This window comes from Spermophilus citellus, assembly GCF_964194105.1.
Source record: "Spermophilus citellus genome assembly, chromosome: 1".
NCBI classification, from domain to species: Eukaryota; Metazoa; Chordata; class Mammalia; order Rodentia; family Sciuridae; genus Spermophilus; species Spermophilus citellus.
This window is the reverse complement of record NC_138182.1, coordinates 229207230-229228549: the sequence shown is the minus strand read 5'-3', so window position 1 is coordinate 229228549 and position 21320 is coordinate 229207230. Positions and strand designations below refer to the sequence as shown.

Genomic DNA, 21320 nt, shown 5'->3' with positions numbered 1-21320 from the left:
AAATTCTCCTCAAGTTCAAGAATCAAATAGACCACAACACAATAATTATGGGTGACTTCAACACACCTCTCTCACCATTGGACAGATCCTCCAAACACAAGTTGAATAAAGAAACTATAGAACTCAATATCACAATCAATAACCTAGACTTAACTGACATATATAGAATATATCAACCATCATCAAGTGGATATACTTTTTTCTCAGCAGCACATGGATCCTTCTCAAAAATAGACCGTATATTATGCCATAGGGCAACACTCAGTAAATATAAAGGGGTGGAGATAATACCGTGCATTTTATCTGATCATAATGGAATGAAACTGGAAATCAATGATAAAAGAAGGAAGGAAAAATCCTACATCACATGGAAAATGAACAATATGTTACTGAATGATTAATGGGTTACAGAAGACATAAAGAAGGAAATCAAAAAATTCTTAGAGATAAATGAAAATACAGACACAACATATCGGAATCTATGGGACACAATGAAAGCAGTTTTAAGAGGTAAATTCATCGCCTGGAGGTCATTCCTCAAAAAAAGAAAAAACCAACAAATAAATGAGCTCACACTTCATCTCAAAGCCCTAGAAAAGGAAGAGCAAAACAACAGCAAAAAGAGCAGAAGGCAAGAAATAATTAAAATCAGAGTGGGAATCAACGAAATTGAAATAAAAAAAAACATTGAAAAAATTGATAAAACTAAAAGTTGGTTCTTTGAAAGAATAAATAAGATCAACAGACCCTTAGCCATGCTAACGAAGAGAAGAAGAGAGAAAACTCAAATTACTAACATATGGGATGAAAAAGGCTATATCACAACAGACAGTACAGAAATACAGAAGATAATTAGAAAGTATTTTGAAACCCTATATTCTAATAAAATAGAAGACACTGAAGACATCGATAAATTTCTTAAGTCATATGAGCTGCCCAGATTGAGTCAGGAAGACACACACAATTTAGACAGACCAATAACAAAGGAAGAAATAGAAGAAGCCATCAAAAGACTACCAACCAAGAAAAGCCCTGGACCTTATGGGTATACAGCAGAGTTTTACAAAACCTTCAAAGAAGAATTAATACCAATACTTTACAAGCTATTTCAAGAAATAGAAAAAGAAGGAGCTCTTCCAAATTCATTCTATGAGGCCAACATCACCCTGATCCTGAAACCAGACAAAGACACTTCAAAGAAAGAAAACTACAGACCAATATCTCTAATGAACATAGATGCAAAAATCCTCAATAAAATCCTGGCAAATCAAATACAAAATCATATCAAAAAAATTGTGCACCATGATCAAGTAGGATTCATCCCTGGGATGCAAGGATGGTTCAATATACGGAAATCAATAAATGTTATTCACCACATCAATAGACTCAAAGATAAGAACCATATGATCATCTCGATAGACGCAGAAAAAGCATTCGACAAAGTACAGCATCCTTTTATGTTCAAGACACTAGAAAAACTGGGGATAACAGGAACTTACCTCAACATTGTAAAAGCTATCTATGCTAAGCCTCAGGCTAGCATCATCTGAATGGAGAAAAACTGAAGGCATTCCCGCTAAAATCTGGAACAAGACAGGGATGCCCTCTCTCACCACTTCTATTTAATTTAGTCCTTGAAATACTAGCCAGAGCAATTAGACAGACAAAAGAAATTAAAGGCATAAAAATAGGAAAAGAAGAACTTAAATTATCACTATTTGCGGACGATATGATCCTATACCTAGAAGACCCAAAAGGGTCTGCAAAGAAACTACTAGAACTAATAAATGAATTCAGCAAAGTGGCAGGATATAAAATCAACACGCATAAATCAAAGGCATTCCTGTATATCAGCAACAAAACTTCTGAAATGGAAATGAGGAAAACCACCCCATTCACAATATCCTCAAAAAAAATAAAATACTTGGGAATCAACCTAACAAAAGAGGTGAAAGATTTATACAATGAAAACTACAGAACCCTAAAGAGAGAGATGGAAGAAGATCTTAGAAGATGGAAAAATGTACCCTGTTCATGGATAGGCAGAACTAACATCATCAAAATGGCAATATTACCCAAATTTCTCTACAGGTTCAACACAATGCCAATCAAAATCCCAACGGCATTTCTTTTAGAAATAGATAAAGCTATCGTGAATTTCATATGGAAAAACCAAAGACCCAGAATATAAAAAGCAATTCTAAGCAGGAAGTATGAATCAGGCGGTATAGCCATACCAGATTTCAAACTATATTACAGAGCAATAGTAACAAAAACAGCATGGTACTGTACCAAAACAGGCGGGTGGACCAATGGTACAGAATAGAGGACACAGAGACCAATCCACAAAATTACAACTTTCTTATATTTGATAAAGGCGCTAAAAGCATGCAATGGAGAATGGATAGCATCTTCAACAAATGGTGCTGGGAAAACTGGAAATCCATATGCAACAAAATGAAGCTGAACCCCTTTCTCTCGCCATGCACAAAAGTTAATTCAAAATGGATCAAGGAGCTAGATATCAAATCAGAGACTCTGCACCTGATAGAAGAAAAAGTTGGCTCCGATCTACATATTGTGGGGTCGGGCTCCAAATTCCTTAATAGTACGCCCATAGCCCAAGAGTTATATACAAGAATAAACAAATGGGACTTACTTAAACTAAAAGGTTTTTTCTCAGCAAGAGAAACAATAAGAGAGGTAAACAGCAAACCTACATCCTGGGAACAAATTTTTACTCCTCACACTTAAGATAGAGCCCTAATATCCAGAATATACAAAGAACTCAAAAAATTAAAGAATAAGATATCAAACAACCCTATCAACAAATGGGCCAAGGACCTGAACAGACACTTCTCAGAGGAGGACATACAATCAATCAATAAGTACATGAAAAAATTTTCACCATCTCTAGCAGTCAGAGAAATGCAAATCAAAACCACCCTAAGATACCATCTCACTCCAGTAAGATTGGCAGCCATTATGAAGTCAAGTAACAATAAGTGCTGGCGAGGATGTGGGGAAAAGGGTACACTTGTACATTGTTGGTGGGACTGCAAATTGGTGCGGCCAATATGGAAAGCAGTATGGAGATTCTTAGGAAAGCTGGGAATGGAACCACCATTTGACCCAGCTATCGCCCTTCTCGGTCTATTCCCTGAGGACCTTAAAAGAGCATACTATAGGGATACTGCCACATCAATGATCATAGCAGAACAATTCACAATAGCTAGACTTTGGAATCAACCTAGATTTCCTTCAATAGATGAATGGATTAAAAAACTGTGGCATTTATACACCATGGAGTATTACGCAGCACTAAAAAACGACAAAATCATGGATTTTGCAGGGAAATGGATGGCATTAGAGCAGATAATGCTAAGTGAAGCTAGCCAATCCTTAAAAAACAAATGCCAAATGTCTTCTTTGATATAAAGAGAGCAAATAAGATCAGAACAGGGAAGAAGAGGATGAGGAAAAGATTAACGTTAAACAGAGATGAGTGGGGTGGGAGAAAGGGAGAGAGAAGGGAAACTCTATGGAAATGGAAAGAGACGCTTATTGTTACACAAAATTACATATAAGAGTTTGTGATGGGAAAGGGGAAAAAAAACAAACAAGGGAGAGAATTAAACAACAGCAGATTGGGTAGAAAGGGAAGATGAGAGGGAAGGGGAGGGGGGATAGTAGGGGATAGGAAAGGTAGCAGAATACAACAGTCATTAATATGGTATTATGTAACAATGTGGATGTGTAACCGATGTGATTCTGCAACTTGTATTTGGGGTAACAAATGGGAGTTCATAACCCACTTGAATCAAATGTATGGAAGATGATATGTCATGAGCTTTGTAATGTTTTGAACAACCAATAAAAAAAAAGATATCTGGAAGAAAAAAAATACCTTAATGTACATTATTACCAGTCTAAAATTTTTTTTCAAAACCATTTTTCCTATGTATTGTTTTGCATTGAAGAGAATGTGACATCCAAACTAGGACCTTATTATGCAAATATGTTAGAAAATTGTTAATTAATTATGAAATAATATTTGCCTTTTAAAAGTAGCTCACATAATTTACTGAATGAGAAGGGCATATCTGAATATATCAGTGGGGAAAATAAAAAATACTGAGTACAGTGCTTATCTTTAGTATTAGTTATGGGGGGGATGTTTCTATTTTGCTTTTCCTATAGAAATCATCTGTTGATATAGTATTTGGTTTTTAATAAATTACAAATTATAATAAACTGTATTCCAATTTTAATATGAAATGATTGTGTAATTTCATTTTTTTTACTCCGTTTTCTTATGGCAAAGTATTTATGGGTTTTAAACGACTAGAGTATGACCATTGGAAGCTATTTTATTTTCTCTTTTTGCTTATAGCACGAAGGAATAGCACTGACCCAGCAGATTTGGACGATGTACAACAGCACAAGGTATATCTGAGTTTAGTAATAAACATTTTTATAGGGATGCAACTGCTAGTTATTTTATAGATTATCAAAGGGAAAAGAAAGTGCTGAAACATTAGTCAGCAATAGTGACTTCACTTTTTATTGTATGACACTTTGGATAATTACATGAGAATCAGAGAGTTCTAGGTTATTAGTTTGAGAAGAAATTGAGTAATGTAGCATATCTGGTTATACTAATGTATTGGTAGCCATTTCCTTTGTTTCTTTTTTCTTCATGGAGGCTGAGGTTTATCAACCACATCGAATTTCCTCTAGTCTAAGCACAGTACAAGAGTCAAAGGTGTCAGCCCATCCCTCAAATTTACATGGTGGGTGGTTACTCTTCATCTGGTACTTGAGTTGTGGCGAGTGCAATGAAGCAGTGTTCCCATTTTAATCTTAGCAGCTCACAATAAACTCTTTCTATACAGACCAGTTTAAGATTATATCTCTCTTCTAGTTTTTAAAGCCCCTTTTCTACTCCCTGCCTATATTTCTCCCAGATAGCAGGGGATGAAACTCTCCTAATTCTAGCTCTAGCTATATAACAGTTGGGAGAGGAGAATGTTTCTAAAGCATTCTTGTAAAGCTTCCTTGTGAAGGAAACTTTGTTCTGATTAGTTTAAAATCGTATTAAAATTAAGTAGATTAAAATGTTGTTTATATTTAGTAAAATAAATAGTGCTAAATACTGGCAAAAAGGAATTAAAATGAACATAGAAAATAAAGATTAGAAACATACTGAGCCTAAGCCTTTCTTCTATAGTCTAGCTCTTTTGAAATATGAGGTTAGCTATATTCCAGCAGGCTCTGTTGCTAGACTCAGTGATACAATTGAATGGAATAGTAGTTTCATTTATCAAAAATTGAGATTAAATTGAGTATAGATGTACAATTAAAAAATAACACTTATGTATATTTTGTTTCTATAGAAACCAAAATTCAGTTCTGAAAATCACATTGGGTTTGTTTGTAATGAAAATTCTGACAAACAGAAACCAGAACATATAGAAGTCAATAAAAGAAGCAAAGAGAATTTATTTTTAAATGAAGAACATATATATGAACATTACCAAAAAGATACCAAACCCACAAAATTTGGTAATTCCAGGCGTAAAAAATCAACTGTTGACCAAATACACTCTACAGGACTCAGTAAGGTCAGTCTCCATAAAGACAAAGGAATCAGCACAAATGTGTCCAAGGGTAAAGGAAGAAGAAACACAATACATAAAAGGACTCATGTGGATCATGGACACTGCCATTCAGGACCGACAATAGCTGTCTCTTCTTCCAGGAGAATAAACAGAGTGGCTATTCCTCAACAGCATATTCTCCAAACCCCTAATGATCTTCCAGAAGAATCATGTGAACCTTCCAGTCCTACTCTGTCAAGCCTGAAAAATGCATTAGATAATAATATCGAGACTTACTCCGTGTCCAAAGAAATACATACCCCCAGTCTGGATTTGTCAAATAGTCCAGAAATGCATTTCTTGGAGTTACAATCCACTGGCCAACCTGAAACTATTTCTTTCTCAGGACTTAGAGTATGTAAAGAAATCAAGTTACCACTTGTTACTGAAGATCAGCAGCTTCATGCTCACCAAGAACAACCCTGCAGCCCTTATAAATTTCATATTAACACAAATAAACAAAAAGAGCGCTTTAATAAATGGGAAAATTCTTTCCTAACCTTTATAAAGGAAAATTTTGATAATGATAATGATTGCTACACTTCTGAGAAGACTGTAACATCTGAAAAGGTGATATGTTCTAAAGAATGTAAAAGCCACTGTAATTGTGAGGAGAACTTAACGAATAGAAAAGAAATGGATTTTCAACAGCTTTTACTATCTGAAGACCATTTTTCACAGGAGAAGGCATTAAACAGTCTAACCACACTTCAACAAGAGGAAGTTATTCATTTTTCTGATTCAGATAGTGTAGTCATTTCTGATAAACATATTGCAAACCATGTACAATGCATGTATGGAGCATCTTTTGATCACTCACATGGCAATCCTGAGCAAACTTCCAAGGCTTATACAAGAACACTCTCAATACATGAAGTTTCAAAGGAGACTAGTCATGTGGAGCTAGTAGAAAAGCCTCAGGATAATAGCCCCAGAGAACCAACTCCTTTAATGAATCAGACGGAAAAACATATTGTGGAAGGGGTGTGTATAGAAAAGAAACAAGACACTAAAGGGAATGACACTAAAAAATGCCAAATTACAAGTTCTTCAAACAAGCCTTTCCCTACAGTTGACCATTCTCAAGGAGTAAAAATAACTAAAGTTGAAAAAAAGAGGCAAGACCTTACAGAGAGTGAGCCCATGCATAATATAGATTTTCATTCTACTGACAATATGAATAAAGAAATGAACATCATCTCACAATCTGTTAATCAAGTAGAAGAGAAGAAAAATTCTCACAAATCAGGTATTAGTAGTATCGCTCAATTTGTACACATTTTCTATAGATTTACTTTATAGAAATTTCCAAATGAATTTCACTTAATCTATGCCCAACAAACAGCAGTGAGGCCACATGGGTCATGATTTGGAATGCTGCTAAGCCTGATAGTTAAGTAATAGTGTTTATTTTGAAAGCAAACATTATTATCAAAGATGGTTGTTAAGCTGATGTTGAAATAGCTAATAAGCAGTTGTCTGTCAGTTTTTGTGTTTCTCCACAATATAGCATGTTTTTAGTATCAGGAAACCTATCAACATTTAAAAAAATTTTTTTTAGTTATGTATGGACACAAAACCTTTATTTATTTATTTATTCATTTTTATGTTTTTTTATTATTAGTTGTTCACAACATTACATAGCTCTTGACATATCATATTTCATACATTTGATTCAAGTGGGTTATGAACTCCCATTTTTACCCCGTATACAGATTGCAGAATCACATTGGTTATACATACTGTCATACTAGTATCTGTTGTATTCTGCTGCCCTTCCTATCCTTTACTATCCCCCCCTCCCCTCCCCTCCCCTCCCATCTTCTCTCTCTACCCCATCTACTGTAATTCATTTCTCTCCCTTGTTTTTTTTCCCTTTCCCCTTGCTTCCTCTTATATGTAATTTTGTATAATGATGAGTGTCTCCTTCCATTTCCATGCAATTTCCCTTCTATCTCCCTTTCCCTCCCACCTCTCGTCCCTCTTTAATGTTAATCTTCTTCTCATGCTCTTCCTCCCCACTCTGTTCTTAGTTGCTCTCCTTAATCAAAGAAGACATTTGGCATTTGTTTTTTTATTTATTTTTATGTAGTGCTGAGGATTGAACCCAGTGTCTGACACATGCTAGGCAAGTGCTCTACCACTGATCTATAGTCCCATCCCCCTAACAACATTTTCATAGCAGGAAATGTTAGCTCCGATGATTGCAGCCATTGATTGTAATTGCAGCCAGCAAACTATGCTTTGTTACATAAAAATATTTTTAAAGCCTTCTATTCTCTTTTAAACAGTTCAGCTTGAAACAAACTAAAGTATGAATTTTTTGTTATTGTCATGTAATTTATAAGGAGAACTACAGTACTGATACTGTAAAATGTTGTGTTTCAGATGAAGAATTAACTAATGATATCAATGTAGATGAAAGAGCTATAAGAAATTGTGAGGATGAAAAAGAAAAAATGAATACAGAAACTTACATGTCTCCTAATATCCAAGAACATAAAAAAGGTCAGAATTTCAGAAACAGACAAAATTTCTTGAAAGTTACCTACAACCAAGGTTTGCAAATTGTTTTGGTAAAAGTTATATAATTAAGCCCAGTGGTTTACTTCAAAGAATTTCTGAACAATCAGTTATACCGTTTACTTTTTCTTAGCTATTCACTAAGTTATAAGATTATTTCATTTATATTTGTTGTTAAGGCACCACTTGAGAATTTATTAGTCTTCAGATATGTTCTTGTCATATTTCTGATTATGTTTTCTAGTTCTGTTAGAGTAGGTAAAATAAGCAGCAGTAGTTTTTGCTCCAAAGTTATACAACTACCTTTTTTGCTACAAAACCACTGAGAACAAATAGGATTTGTACCATTCACAGTGAGAATCATAGGAGAAATTTTTCAATTCAAACTTGCACATTATGGACCCACCAGTTTAGCTGTTTTATAGTTTTAAAAATCTCTTTCTCTCTCTCTCTCTCTCTCTGCTCTATTACTTCCTCCTCTATTTATATAGTACTTTAAAATATATTTTATTATCATTTTAGCATGAATTGGGAAGAAATGGGAGAGAAACATATGATCTGTCCATTCATTTTCGTTCCAGTATAAGTGTGTAACTTGCACTGCAAAGGAAAGATTTAAAAAAAAAAAAATCTTTGGGGCTGGAGATATGGCTCAAGTGGTAGCGTGCTCGCCTGGCATGCGTGCGGCCCGGGTTCGATCCTCAGCACCACATGCAAGCAAAGATGTTGTGTCCACCGAAAAAACTAAAAAATAAATAAAATTCTCTCCCTCTCTCTCTCTCTCTCTCTCTCTCTCTCTCTCTCTCTCTCTCTCTCTCTTTTAAAAAAAAATCTTTGGACAATAATATTATACTGAATTTTTTGAGTGAATTTTTTTATGATACAAAAATAAAGAACCCAATAGGCCATAGTTTGGTACTCGGTAGCTTACTGTAATAAGAGCATAGCCACTTAGACATAGAATAGCTATAGAAAGCAAATTTTTATAATATAACTTATTGTACTAAGAAAAATGCTGTCTGTTGCTAAAAAACTACTGAAGAGTGAGATGATGTAGAACTGAAAGAAGTTTATTTGTTTTAATCAAGTGTGTGTTGTCCAACTTCTGGAATGAATGCAAATTAATATGCTCAGGTGCTCTGTTATTTCTTCACAAGTTATACTTTAAAGCAGTAGCAGCAGCACTAATATTAATTGATGTATGTTTTGTGTAATATACTTGCTTAGAATAGTTTGAAGAAGTTGTTATGTATTTTACAAGATCCTTAATAATCAACATTTGGCAAAAAGGTAGTTTTCAGTTTTGTTTGGCAAATTTACAGAAATGAAGACAGCTGGGATCAATAAGAGGAATGTCAGAGGGGAAAGCCGCCTTCATTTGGCTGCCAGAAGAGGAAATCTGTCCCTAGTGAAAGTTCTAATAGAATCAGGAGCTGATGTGAATCTAAAAGATAATGCAGGTTTGGATCTTATTTTTTTCTGCCCCCCCCCCATTTTTGGTGCTGGGGATTGAACCGATGGCCTTGTGCATGCCAGCAAGCACTCTACCAACTGAGCTATATCCCCAGTCCTTGGATCCTTTTAATTTAATTGCTTTCATAATTGGATCTCACTGAAATACTCATTTTATTCCCCACCCATTTTGATCCTGGATGAGTGTTTGAACACATTTTTATATTATAGTTTTTATTTAGTTGAATGGTAAGATTAATTGTTGCTAAAATAATTCTCATTTTTTGCATCAATTTGAGAGCATTAAAAAGAGGTATACAGAATGGGGAGTAAAGGGAGTGAGACCTTTTATTTGGAAGTCTTAATTCTGTTCCCTAGCTTTGTAGCAAAGGCAAAATATTCCTATTTTTCTGTCCCTTCTTCTCTTTCCTCCTCCATTTATACTGTTTGCTTCTCTTTCACATTTTTATTCTAAACCTTCATTTAAAAAATGAGACTTCTGCGGGATGTGGTGGCACACGTCTGTAATTCCAACAGTTTGGGAGGTTGAGATGGGAGAATCGCAAGTACAAAACCAGCCTCAACAACTTACTGAGGCCCTAAGCAACTCAATGAGACCCCATCTCTAAGTAAAATATAAAAAATGGCTGGGAATGTGGCTCAGTGGTTAAGTGCCCCTGTGTTCAATACCTGGTACCAAAAACAAAAATAAAAACCAGGATCAGCTATTAAAACCAGAGCCTATTTGACTACACAATTTCATCTAGTAGGCCAGATAATAAATCTTAAAAAAAATGAAACTTCTTAAATTTTTGCTTATAAACAAAATAATCTTGTGTAAAGAATTCCATAGGGGGTTGGGGTTATGACTCAGCGGTAGAGCGCTCGCCTAGCATGTGAGAGACCTTGGGTTCAATCCTCAGCACCACAAAAAAATAAAATAAAATAAAAAATTAAAGGTATTGACAATCACAACTGAAAAATAAATATTAAAAAAAATTCCAGAGGGAAAGCACAAAGGTTGATCAAGTCAGATGTCATTTTAAAGAGAAATGTGATAATGCAAAGATAAAAATAGGCAAGTCAGATATTTTTATATCTGAGTTGAAGCAAATTGAAATAATTAGCATTTATCTGGTCCCATTATATTTTACATTCTGTGAGTCTTCTGTTTTGGCACATATTGTATCAACAATATTAATGAAGTGATCAATTTGTTTTCAAAACTGAAACACATTTTAAGGCCATAGTTTTCAGCATTATGTATTGTCCAATATTTAGTATATACATGCTTCAAAATAGATTTTATTTCTACTAAGGCAAAAAAAGTAATAATGATATTACATGAGGGCGTGGGTTGTGGCTCAGCGGTAGAGTGCTCGCCTCACACATGTGAAATCCTGGGTTGGATCCTCAGCACCACATAAAAATAAATAAATAAACAAAATAAAAATATTGTGCCCATGTATAACTAAAATAAATAAAAAGATATTACATGAATGTTGGTCTGTAAGGAGCAGATTGTTGTTGTGGTTGTTTTTTCTTTCTAGGTTGGACACCACTTCATGAGGCATCTAATGAAGGATTTAATGATATAATTGTAGAGTTATTAAAAGCTGGTGCTAATGTTAATTGTGAGAATATAGATGGAATTCTGCCCTTACATGATGCTGTTGCAAGCAATCATTTAAAGGTACAGTGGATGTCATATTTAAGTTCCTATTACTTAGGATAATTAGTGAATAAAAGTAGGATATTTTAAATTGAGAATTAAAGTGATTCCCTAAATTAACAAATGATTTTAAAACCTGCTAAAGGGCTGGGGTTGTGGCTCAGGGGTAGAGCACTCTCCTAGCATGTGCGAGACTCTGAGTTCGATCCTTAGCACCACATAAAGATAAGTATATAAAGATACTGTGTTCATCTACAACTAAAAAATATTTAAAAAAATAAAACTTGCTAAAGTTACAAATGAAGATATACTATATATAGATTGGAAAATATATGTCTTAATGAATTATTTTTTATATTTATCACAGTGCATGTAAGTCAAAAGAAAACACATTCTGTATAAATCCAGCATGTTTCATGTTGGGGTAAAACATGAGTTGCTTTTTTCTTGAGGGTTTGTTATATCTTCCTTGTTTTTCTCTGCAGGCAGTCATAGTAAAAATAACACAAGAGAAAATTACTTGAATCATTATTTGGGTAACACAGAATTTCTGATATAGACTTTGAAACTCTTTAGATTTTTAAACTAACCTTTTTGTTTGGCAGTCTTCCTAGATTTTTCTCCCTAGAAAACTTGTTGTTATCAGTGACACTATAGACCTCAGGAATAATTATTGGTTTTGAAAATACAGTTAATGACAGTACCACAACCAACAATAGCAATGTAAAACCAGGATTTATAGAAAAAATTTCTTGGATCCCTCTTGAGTACCTGTTTACCTGTCTCTTGATATTTTTAAGAGCCTTGTGACTCTAATTTTGTAAAAGTGTTCCTACGGCTTTCAGCCAAAGTGTAGTCATGTGAAGGAATAGTATCATCAAATTTATGATTCACAGATATAAGAGATGTGAACTAATGATTAAGAATGAGATGATAGTAAGTAGGTTTATGTTCATTGTGACTTTTTTTGACCAAAATAAACTTTTTGACCTTTAAGATATTTAAAGTTAAAAAATAATACACAAATTCTCAAGGCTGTGTGGTTCTGAAATGGAAGAAAGCAAACAGAAAGACTCAATGAAGTGACAAACCTACTACTTAGTACAGGGAAAAGGCCACTTAGTTTGAAACCACTTAAATATAGATCAGAATTTCTTAGTGGGAAAATCAGGTTTTTGGACATTATTCTGAAAAATGGCATCTTAAAAAAAAGTTAATTCTCATATTTTTGTTGGGGGTCACCAATATCATCCCTACATTTAGACGCATGTTAGAAGTATTAGTACAAAAAGACCAGGACGAACGCAAACTTCACAAATCAGTTCATCACTTTATTCAGGAATGAAGTTTCACACAGGAGCAGGAGATGCAGGGATGAAATGACGCCATGGTGGGAACCACTTTCATGGTGGAAAATGAGCCCCCAAACAAAGAAAGGGCCTGGGCTTATATAGATATTCTGAGAGGTGGTCTAGTGAGCATATCAACTTTCTTTGGGCACCTGGGAATTTGGAGTTTGTTCTATCATCAGTGAAGGAGTCAGTTTTAGTGCTTAGGAATTTAGGATTTGTTTTATGGGGCAAAATGGGAGGGAGTATAGGGTCAGTGGTCAGTTTCTGGAATTTATTATACTGGACTTGATGGAAGGGCTGGGGTCAGTGGTTGGTATCTGGAAAGGATTTGTTTGCAGAAGGGTTAATGCTTTGGCCTCTTTGTAGAGACTGCCCTTCCAGGTTTGATGGCCACCTTTTCTGCAGGGTTTGTTTTATCACCAGGAAAGAATGTATTGGGAAAGGTTCAATGCTCTCAATATATGACTTTCCTTCTCACTCTTATTTCCCCAGGTCTCACTACTTTGGGGGTTTGTTATTTAACATATCTAATAAGAAGGACTTCTAGAACTTGGTATATAGTTGTTCTTATGGCTAAGATTTGTAACAGCAATGCAGTAAGGATACATACTTGGGTCATAAGAGAAAATAACGAATGGAATATGGAATATCTATGTGAAAGCTTTCTTATGCACTCCTCTTTGTAAGGGATCACACAGAGCTTACTCCCCACAGCAGTGAAAATGTAGGAATATGTATGCAGTATTTCTGGCCATGAAAGCCCATGAGAGACTCAACGTCCAAGAATTTTATTGTAGGCAAGCTGCGCTTGCTTACCGGTAGCAAAATTCCAGACTCCCAGAAGTATATACCACATTGTTGTGTAAATAGCTTAAACATAGTGAGCTACTATCAGGCAGTTTTATATTAGTGGTATGGTACTGCTTACCAGTCAAGTTCATTGATGGCAGCTAACAACCAACCTTGAAAGTGACCTGCTGCGTTAACACATTTCTGAACATTACTTACTGACAGTTCCTGACTTAACAGTTTGACTTTATGATGGTAAAAAAGCAACAGAAAACCATATTCAGATTTTGAATTTTGGTCCTTTCTTGGTGTAGCAGTATGTGTTATGATATATTGTCTTGATACTGGGTAGCCACATTTCCCTTTACATAATCACAAGGGTAAACAATAATACTTTTTAGTGGACTATGTTGCTATGATGTTTGGTAGATTAAGTGTATTAAAGGCATTTTAATTATACTATTTTCAACTTAATTATATATTGGGATGTATAACCCATCATAATTCAATTTAGTTCTAATTAAAACATACTAATTTCTAAAACATCTTAATTGCTGTTATAAAATGTTTCAGGCCTGATTTTTTTTGGGGGGGCAAAATTGTATGATAGCACCTATGACATTCTTATAGTTATTTTTTTTCTTTTTTGGGGGAGTACCAAGGATTGAACTCAGGGGCACTCAACCACTTAGCCACATCCCAGCCCGATTTTGTATTTTATTTAGAGTCAGAGTCTCACTACTGAGTTGTTTAAGGCCTCGCTAAATTGCTGAGGCTGGCTTTGAACTCATGATCCTTCTGTCTCAGCCTCCCAAGCCACTGAGATTACAGGTGTGTGCCACTGCACCCAGCTGGCCTTATAGTTAATTTTTGCATTATGGTCTCAAGAAAAATTTCTTTTCAAAATTTTAAGAACAATCATAAGTTTCTTTTTCTAGGTCATCTATTAGTTCTTTCATATTCAAACCCTTGTAATTTTGCTTTTGTTAAGCTGTCAGTTTCTTACTCATCAGTGTCTTTATGGTGCTTCAGACACTTATCCAACATTGTTTTAATATATGACTGGAGAAAAATCCAACATCTTTCCTTTTTTACTTTGAAATCAACTTGAAGTATATTTTCATTTTATTTTTGACTATTTACAAAGTCAGTAACCAGTAGTAAACAAGTCAGGAGAAAGATATTGACATAGTATATGGGATAGATACCATGTAATAAGCAAAAAGAGATGTTCTATTTGGGTCAGTTTTATAGGTGGTCTTAATTAGTGAGAGTTTTCCTGTTTTTAAAGACTGTCTTTCCTCATAGCAATTTGGTGATTTCAGGGAACTGAATAATGATTACTCAGATATAGAGGGTCTTCTGTAAAAAAAATGAACATTAGGAACAAAAAATTAACCACAGGAGATATCAAAAGGAAGCTTAGTGTAATGGATAAAACACTGAAATAATATTGGAAAACTTATATTCTAAACCTAATTCTACTGCTTGAGAAAGATATTTTTTCTTTATCCCTGAAACAAAGAATTTGATTAAGTACTATAGTCACTATACACATGTAGTTATTTAAGTTCCTTAAATTTTCACCCACATTCCTCCCTTTTTCTTCTTCCTCCCCCTTAACCTTCTATACCCTTCCACATCTTCACTGATCTACTGTTTTCATTGGATTCCCCATTTTTCCCCCTTACTTTGTTCTAGTCTCTGCATATGAAAAAATATTTTCAACCTTTGACTTTCTGAGTTTGGCTTATTTCAATAAAGCATGATGTTCTCTAGTTTCATCATTTGCCAGCAAATGCCATAATTTCATTCTTTTTTTATGACTGAGTAAAACTTCATTGTATGTATATACCATATTATCCATTCATCTGTTAACAGGTACCTGGGCCAATTCCATAACTTGGCTATTATATATTGCACTGGTACAAACATTGATGTACTTTTATCACTACAGTATGCTGATTTTACTTCTTTTGGATAAATACCAAGGAATGGGACAACTGGATCATATGATGGTTCCATTCTACATTGCTTTTCAAACTGGTTATACTAATTTGCAGTCCCATCAACAAGCTATGAGTGTACCTTTTTCCCCACATTCTTGGCAGCATTTATTATAATTTGTATTCTTGATAGTATCTTTCTAATTGGAGTGAGATGAACTCTCAATGTAGTTTAGATTTGAATTTCTCTGATCACTAATCATATTGAACATTTTTTCATATATTTGTTGGCTATTTGTATTTCTTCTTTGAGAAGTATCTGTTTAGTTCTTTTTGCCCATTTACTGTTTACATTATTTGGGAGGGTTTTTTTTTTTTTACTTCTTTATTATATTCTTAATATTATCTCCTACTAAAGGAGTTACTGTCAAAGAAAATGAACCCCAACATTATGTATAACTATAATATACTAATGAAAACATTAAAAATTGCTTAAAATTAATTAAAATTAAAAATCTGTTCTTTAGCTGCATAGCCACATTTCAAGTGCATAACACCTACATGTGGTAAGTGATGGCTATATTGGATAATATGGAATATTTTCATTGTCACAGAAGATTCTATAGGACAGTTCTGATCTGGAGCAGAGTTTAGCATATATTCTGTAAAAGATGAGATATACACATTTTTTATTTTCTGGATTACACAGTTTGTTGCAGCTATTCAACGGCTGTTGTAGTTCATAAGCAGCCATAGATAATATGTAAATGAATGTGGCTCTGCCAAAATAAAACTTTTTTACCAAATCAGGCATTTGGCTCCCAAACTATACTTTGTTGATCCTTAATCTAGAGGTTCATTTATGTTTCTTCACCTAAATTTATGCATTTATCAACAAATGTTCAAGGATTCCAATTTCTCTATATCCTTTATTTTTTAAAGAGTTTTTCTTTTTCTTTTTTTTTTTTTTTTGTTTTGTTTTTGTAGTGTGGAGAATTCTAGGTTGACAAGTTTCCAACTATGCTATCCTCAATATAAAGACATAGGGACAAGAGGGAGAAATTCAGAACAAAGCAAGCCAATATATATAATATGATATAATCAAACTTTTCTTTTGGAGTAACTTCCCGTGTCTGCATCTTATTTATATTTATTAATTCATTAGTATGTAATGTTGGGGATTGAACCCATGGCCTCACATATATTAGACCAGGGCTCTACTACTGAGCTAACTTTGCAGCCCTTTATTACTTTTATTTTAAGGAGAGATATTATATTTGAAAAAAAACAGTGGTATTTTAATTCTCTTGACATTGATGTATTGCCAGCATCTTTCCTCGTTTCTTTATTAACTCCATATATATGACAGTTGTTCTATCATTGACTTTTTCGTTCTGACTTTCTCCATCTTGTCCCTATTACTTTATAGTGAGGTAGGATAGCATTGTTGTAAACTTGTCAACCTAGAATTCTACACCCTATCAAAAAATCTTTTAAAAATAAAGGATATGGAGAAATTGGAACCTTGTACATTGCTGATAAAAGCATAAAATGATGCAGTTTTTGTGGAAAACATTTTCAAAATGTTAAACATAAAGTTACCATATAAACCAATAGTTCTCCTCCTAAATATCTACACATGAGAACTGAAAACATATGTTCCCATAAAACTTGTACATGAATGTACATAGTGATATATAAGAGCCAGCAAGTAAAAACAACTCAAATGTCTATCAGTTGATGAATGAATGTATAAAAAAAAATGGTGTCCTTTTTTGGCATTAGGGATTGAACCCAGGGGTGCTTAACCACTGGGACACATCCCCAATCCTTTTTATTTTATATATGTATTTATAAGAAAGTTTTTATTTTTAAAAGAGTTTTAAAACCTTGAAAACATTGTGCTAAGTGAAAAGCCAGATGTAAAAGATCACATACTATATGATTCTGTTTACATGTAGGGTCTATAATAAGCAAATCTATATAGACAGAGACTAGATTATTGTTTGCCAGGGGGAAGGAAGAGAAGGAAATGAATGAATACTAGAGGATATGGAGTTTCTTTTGAGGGGGGGAATTGTTCTAGAATTAGAAAGTGGTGATAGTTACACAACCTGTGAACATACTAAAATTCACTGAATTATATGCTGTAAGAGATTGAATTTCATGGTATGTGAATTATCTTAATTTTTTTAAAATGAAGATGGAATACAGACCTTTTTAGACCAGCAGGAGCTAAGAGAATTTATTGCCAAATGAGTGCATTAAAATATTAAAATAAATTCTGCAGGCAGAAGCAAGAGTATACTAGAAAAAAATTTAGATTTATAAAAGAATAAAATATGTGGGTTAAAAAAGTACTTTCCTTATTTTATTAAAAGAAATTTGGTTACTTAAAATAAAAATAATATTGCATTGTGGAGCTTAATTATTTAATTAAAACAAAAAATAAGAGTAACACAAAGACATGAATGGGAGAAATGAAAAGTATTCTGTTGTAAGGTTCTTAAAATACACACAAAATGGTTTATTCTTATCTTAAAATAGATGTGGTAACTGAAATATATATATTGAAAATCCTGGAGCAATCACATAAAAATAATAAAGGTATAGATCAGACAATAGAGATAAAATATCCAATTCAAAAGAAGTAGAGAAAATAGGCAAAATAAACAGCAGGCCCCTCCTCTTCAAATTTTCATTTATCTCCAAGTTAACAAAGATGAAAGTTGATTCTTTGAAGAGATTAACAAAATTCATAAGCCTTTAGTCAGATTTTAAATAAGGTCAAGCTGAGGACTGAGCCATTAACACATGTTAGAGAGACATTTCAGAGCCTAACTATAACATTGCTCCAGTTAAAAGGCAGACATTGTCAGGTAGACAGAGAAGCAAGACAAAATTAAATGCAGTTTACAGGAAGCTCACTTTGTTAAATATAAAGACATAGAGAAGTTAAAAGTAAAATTAAGGGAAAAGATACACAAACAATAATAAAAATGAAAACTATCTCTGGTAATTTAAGACAAAGTGATTTTCAAAGTCTATAGTATTGCCAAAGATAAAGAGAAACATTTCATAATAATAAGGGAATAATTCAGCAGGAAGACATATCAGTTTAAAAATGTGTACACACAAAATTAAATTTCAAATACATGAAGAAAATGCTGATAGAATTGAAAATAAAATAAATTCATAATCATACCTGGAGATTTCAGTTATTTCAGAGAGTAATGGAAAAAGTATACACTCTGGTTATAGAAGTTTTGAACAGCATTAGTAACCAGTATATCTCTGACATTTGTTGAAGATGCCAATAACAATAGTATACTCTTTCAAGTATTCACAGACCACTGACCAACATAGACATATCTAGGGCCATAAAACAAGTTTCAATAAATTTAAGAAACTTGAAATCATACGAAATACATTCTGTAACCAAAGTGGTATGCAACTGTTAATCAATAAACAAAAAAAGTCTGTAAAATTTCCAAATGCAAAGAAATTTAAATATAAACTTCTTAATAACTAATAGTTCCCAAAAGAAATCATAAGGAAAAATCAGAAAATATTTCAAACTGAATTAAAATAACAAAATATAAAAAAGCATAAAAATTATGAATGCAGCTAAAGCAATAAGTACTTTGATGGAAATGTAAAACTTAAACTGCCTTTTTTAAAATTAAAAAAGATACAAAGTAAGTGATCTAGATTCCATCTTAATATGCTTAAAAAAAACAAAAAGACAAATAGAACAAAAATCAATGAAATATAAAATAGATATAGTTAACAAAGATGAAAATTGATTCTTTGAAAAGATTTACAAAATTCATAAGCCTTTAGTCAGATTTTAAATAAGACACACATTACTTAAAATAGAAATCAAGGGATATTACTAAATTATGCACTATTAAAGAGTTAATAAAGGGCTATTATTATAACTTATGCTAATAAATTGGACAACTTAAATTAAAGATGGATAACTTTCTTGAAAGAAACTAACAAAATTTGCTCACAAAGAAAGAATTCTTGTGACCCTCTGTAAAAGAATTTATAGTTTTAAAACCTTTTTACAAATTCCAGGCTCAAGTGGCTTCACTGATAAATTTCACCAAATACTTGAGGAAGAAACAAAAGCAGGTCTAATACAAACTCTTCCAGAAAAGTAAAAAGGATACATTTCACAACTGATTTTATAAGGCTAGTATTATTTTAATACCAAGACCAGGAGAAGGCATTATAAGTAAACAAAACTACAGACTAATATACCTTAAGAACATACATGCAAAAATTGTTAAAATATTAATAAGTTGAATCCAGCGATATTTACGAATATAACATGATTACTTGGAGTTTATCTTAGAATATAAGATTAGTTTAAAATAAATAAATAAACCTGTCATCAACACACACACAAAAAGATTAGTTTAATATTGGCAATCAATGGAATTTTTGAAATTAAGTAAGTAAAATACAGAATTATATTATCATTTCAATACACACAGAAAAGGCATTTGAAAAAAAATTACTTGTGATTGAAACAAAGAAGCTCTCTGCAAACCTAGAAAAGCGAACTTCCTCAATCTAGTAAAGAGCACCTTCCAAAAAACCACAGGGTTAATAATGAAAAACTGATTTTTTTTCTTAATATTAGAAATATGGCAAATATGTCTGTATTTATCCCTTCTAATCAACATTATACTGAAGGTTTTACCCAGTATAATAATAGAAGAAAAAGGGCAGGGGCTGGGGAATGTACATCCAGTTTGGCAAGAAAAAAGTGAAGCTGTTGTTATTTCATATAACATGACAAAAACTGTTTCATATGAAATTTTGCGAAAAGAACCACAAGAACTAGTAAGTGATTCTAACAAGAATTCATTGTATTTCTATATACCAAGAGTGAACAATTAAAAATTGAAATTTTAAAAATACCATTTATAGTTATATCAAAAATATTGGAAGCTTGGGGATAAAATTTATGAAATGTCTTAAAACCTTTATACTGTAATGAGAGAAATTAAAGAAGACTTAAATAAATGGAAAGATACATACCATGTTCATGGCTTGAAAAACTAAAAAAATATTGCTAGCATGTCAGTTTCACCCAAATTCTTCTAGAGATTCAATGCAAATTTGATCAAAATCCCAATAGGAATTTTTGTAGAAATTGATAATGTAATTCTAGAATTTATATGAAAATCAAGAGAACTTAAAACAACTGAGGCAGTTTTGAAAAAGAACAATATTAAAATCTTAACACTGCCTCTAGTGTGCATAGATACTCTGTAGCTAGAGCAATGAAGAAGTAGTGACTTACATAATAAGTTAGACTAGGTTTTCTCAACATTGGCACTACTGACATTTGGGCCTGGATACTTTTTTTGTTGTGAAGTACTGTCCTATAATTTAGCAGCATCTCTGACCTCTACTCACTAGATGTCAACAACACCTCCAACCCTCATTTGTGACCCTCAGAAACATCTCCAGACATTGCTGAATGTGTCCTAGAGGACAAAATCATCACCCTTTATGAACCACTGAGTTTTATATATAGAACAATTAAACAGAATAAAGCATCTAGAAACAGACCCACAAATACATGGTCAATTGATTTCTGACAGTAGTACAAAGGCAGGTTCAATAGATGGAAGGACAAAGGATACTCTTTCAACAAATGGAGTTAAGATGTTTAGATTTCCATTTGCAAAAAAAATGGAACACTTTTTACTGCATATAAAAATTAATTTAAAAGCACAGACCTAAATGAAATAGTTAAAATAATCTCCTAAAAGAAAACTTGATGATTTTGAGGTAGGAAAAAATTCCTGAAATAGGGTATAAGAGGCATGAACTTAGACAATAAAATTAAAAAATTTCTTCAAAGACATTATTAAAATAAAAGGTCAGATCTCTCAGATTGGAA

General features: G+C 33.1%; 1 protein-coding gene across 1 annotated transcript in view; it reads left to right on the top strand.

Annotated features, from left to right (window-relative positions):
* ANKRD31 (ankyrin repeat domain 31) overlaps nt 1-21320 on the top strand; it is a gene marked incomplete at both ends in the record, with an annotated part of 205417 nt that overhangs the window by 127787 nt on the left and 56310 nt on the right. Inside the window, 5 exons of the mRNA XM_081309099.1 lie at nt 4394-4446; nt 5397-6909; nt 8049-8168; nt 9506-9643; nt 11186-11328. Of these exons, the coding sequence (XP_081165225.1) occupies nt 4394-4446; nt 5397-6909; nt 8049-8168; nt 9506-9643; nt 11186-11328 (1967 nt within the window). The remainder of the gene's footprint in view (nt 1-4393; nt 4447-5396; nt 6910-8048; nt 8169-9505; nt 9644-11185; nt 11329-21320) is intronic.